The following is a 3,358-nucleotide window of genomic DNA, read 5'->3' on the forward strand; positions in this document are numbered from 1 at the left end:
TAGCGGCTCCAACGGGAATTAAATGCTATTTCTTAAGCAATCAGCCCCCACCACGAAGTTTCCAGCCTGTATGCACGGAGTAGTAGTCCTACTACTCCGTGCCTGTATGTCAAGCCCCCCGCACACGACGCTTCTTTTGCTGCTGGATTGCTTGCTAGATTTTACCGCTGGGTTCCAAGTTGGCTGTGGCGCTGGGTGCAACGATGGCACCCTCGTTGGGTTGGCTTCACACGATGCTTGTCGCTAGGCGTGCTGGCGTGCAGGGAGCCTAGAGAGAAAGTATAGGCGAATACGTAGTCCCAGCCAGGGGGAGTTCACTCAATGCTTTTAGATGGGACCGAATTTTGGCAGGCTGCAGGACTATACTGTACCAACACAATATTGAAAAATTCGCAGTTACTATATTTCTATAGTTATTTCTTGCTAGAGTATAGTAACATGTCAGCATTACATAGGATGTTAAGAGCGCCCTCTACCGAGTAATGTGATTATGTAATCGCAGACCACGGTCTTCTAACATAGGATACAAGAATGGCGGAATATTATTTTCCGGCTGCACATGTGCACATTATTATTATTAGCAGTTCTACCACTCTAAAATATTCACTTCTAGTAGAATTTTGTTTTCGTAACTTGTCGCGCCCTACTCCTGCAGCCTGCCAAAATTGCTTAGAGTGGGGGTAAAGAGTGAACTCCCCCTGGTCCCAGCATTTCTAACCTCAACAGTACCATGGACGCTCGAGTGCAACAAACTATTGCGGCTGAAATAATTCGACGTAGGAAAGCAATTATTGTGTCAGCTGTAGCAACTGCTTTTAAACGTAGACATCTACTGAAACAACGAAAACGTAAATCGTGGAGTCGCGAGTGGCTGTTACGGCGTGATAGAGGACAGAATGTTCTAAATATGGTATTTCGTAAGCTCGGGTATGTAACCATATGATTTTCATTTTATTTATTATTACTTTTTTGGATTTTCAATTTTATACTTGACTTTTCAATGCATATTTATACTAAATTTTTGTTTAGCCCTGAAGATCCAGCCAGTTTCACCAATTATACTTGAATGATGGAAGATGACTGGAATGAGTTGTTGACACTTCTGACTCCGGCCATAAAAAAACAGGATACCGTTATGCGTCAAGCTATATCACCGAGGGACAGACTCACTGTGACTCTTCGATATTTAGCAACAGGCAATACCTTTCAAGATTTGAGCTACTCCACTCGCATAGCCGCGAACACAATTTCAAAAGTGATTGACGAAACTTTAAGAGCAATAGTAGAAGTACTCGACTCAAAAGTATGGAATTTCCCATCATCGCCGGAGGAATGGCAGGTTATCGCTCACAAATCCGATACTTTATGGAATTTTCCTCATTGCATCGGTGCGCTGGATGGGAAACACATCAATTTTCGTCCCCCTCGAAGTGACGGATCGATTTACCGTAATTATAAGGGAAAAGACAGCATTGTGCTTCTGGGTCTTGTCGATGCTGAATACAGATTTTTGTTCGTTGACGTCGGAAGAAATGGACGTATGCACGATTCTGCTGTTTTGCGTGAGAGGCCATTATGGACTAAGATCAACGATGGAACGTTGAACTTACCTGCTCCATGTGAAATTCCAGGCTTTTGTTACAAATCACCGTACGTGATTGTCGGTAACGACGCATTTGCCTTGAAACCTAATTTGTTAAAGCCGTTTCCGGATAGAAACTTGACGCTTGACAAAAGAATATTCAACTACAGATTGAGCCGTGCTCGCAGAACTGTTAAAAACGCTTTTGGCATACTGGCAAACAGATGGCGCGTTTTACTTTCTACGATATCTCTCTCCGTTCAAAAAGTAGAGAGAATAACTTACGCGTGTGTGCTTTTACATAATTATTTAATCAATAAATCTAACAATGATTCCAGTCAATGGTACGTACCGCATAATTACAGAATCTCAACCCGCGTTGATAGTAATTGTAATGCAGTACAATTATCCGAAGGGCAGAATGCCTCCCTATATCTGAGAAATAACCGAAGCAGTAACGAAGTTCTAGAGATACGAGATAAATTTTGTGAATACTTTAATACTACAGGCATAGTGCCATTTCAATATACCGCTATTGAACGAGGTAACTATTAGTCGTTGCTCTACGAGCAAGTTCATAGTATTTATTAATTTATTTACTAGCACTGCGGCCGCGGCTTGTATTTGTATTTGACAGTATTTGTACAATGTTTATACAGAAATAAATAAATGCCATTACTGGTTTTATATTATTCGAATTTTGTTTGTGTACGAAAGACTTTTGAAAATATCTCTTTGACTAAACAGCATCGACAATTGACAAAAGAATCCCTCCAAAATTACACAGATTCTCGAGTTTTTGGATATTCGCCGAGGACTTCTGGGAAATTTCGAGAAATTCCGGAGAGTTTTGGTTGTCGGTGATGTCAAAACAGGTTTGTGTACTCTTTTTCTGTCACTTTCTAACCAGAATTTATTCCCCCTCGATCGAACAAGATTTTACATCGAAGAAATTGTCATGTTTTTTTTCGATTTTTGAATTTTGAAAATTTAAGGAAAACGTGGAAAACAAAAATTTCCTTCGTTCATCATTTTTTTCTGGTTTGTTTGTCGATTTTTGAAAATTGAAAATTTAAGGAACACATGAAGAATGGAAATTTCTCATTTATCATTCCCTTCAGGCTGCTTAAAAGTTTTTTTTGCTTTTCTACGGAGATAAAGGCACGATAGGCTGTTTTTTTCGACTTTTGAATTTTGAAAAGGAACACGTGGAAAATAAAAATTTCTCGTTCGTCGTTTTTTTATCAGGTTTTTAAAAATAGTATTTTGCTACGCGCAAGAAAACCATCACGAAAAATAGCACACGTTCTATCACCGAAATCCAGCACGCGACCACGCTTCAGAGCCATCAGAGGCGCCACTTTCTAGCAGCGCTCCCAGCAGAGCAGCCATCCTAGCAGAGATGAGTAGGGAGATCTCGAACGCTCGGCTTTTCGTGATACCAGCTAGATTGGAACGTCGACGTGACACCTAGGCGGCCACGCACCGAAGGTGGCCCATTTCCGACCTGACACCTAGGCGGCCATGCACCGAAGGTGGCCCACAATCGTGTATATATCGATATACTCGGTCGCTCGAGCAAGTGGTTGCCAATCGCATCCTTGTCCCCGCTCGCACAGATGTTTCCTGGAATGCAAGAATTGGGATTTTTCTTGTTTCAATTATGAATGTCAGTGAATAAAAGTATCTCCAGATTTGATAAATTTTGGATTCAATTAGCGGACGCTGAACCAAAATAATTAACCATTCCCAGCCCGAATACTTATTTTTTTTTTT

At 41.0% G+C, this 3,358-nt stretch overlaps 1 protein-coding gene across 1 annotated transcript; it reads left to right on the plus strand.

Moving 5' to 3' along the window:
- Positions 1 to 1,069: 1,069 nt before the first annotated feature.
- On the plus strand, positions 1,070 to 3,056 carry LOC124178244. Its single transcript, XM_046561481.1, has 3 exons — positions 1,070 to 1,849; positions 2,370 to 2,457; positions 2,908 to 3,056. The coding sequence occupies exons 1-3, from the start codon at positions 1,070 to 1,072 to the stop codon at positions 3,054 to 3,056; spliced, it is 1,017 nt and encodes a 338-aa protein (XP_046417437.1).
- The last annotated feature ends 302 nt before the right edge of the window (positions 3,057 to 3,358 follow it).

Source organism: Neodiprion fabricii, chromosome 3 (assembly GCF_021155785.1).
Source record: "Neodiprion fabricii isolate iyNeoFabr1 chromosome 3, iyNeoFabr1.1, whole genome shotgun sequence".
Lineage (NCBI taxonomy): Eukaryota > Metazoa > Arthropoda > Insecta > Hymenoptera > Diprionidae > Neodiprion > Neodiprion fabricii.

Bases quoted from the DNA above. Each gene is read 5' to 3' on its own strand.
- LOC124178244 (XM_046561481.1), top strand. From the start codon at position 1,070: ATGGAAGATGACTGGAATGAGTTGTTGACACTTCTGACTCCGGCCATA. The intron at 1,850-2,369 runs GTAGAGAGAATA...AAAATTACACAG, and splicing joins TATCTCTCTCCGTTCAAAAA to ATTCTCGAGTTTTTGGATAT. The intron at 2,458-2,907 runs GTTTGTGTACTC...ACCGAAATCCAG, and splicing joins TGTCGGTGATGTCAAAACAG to CACGCGACCACGCTTCAGAG.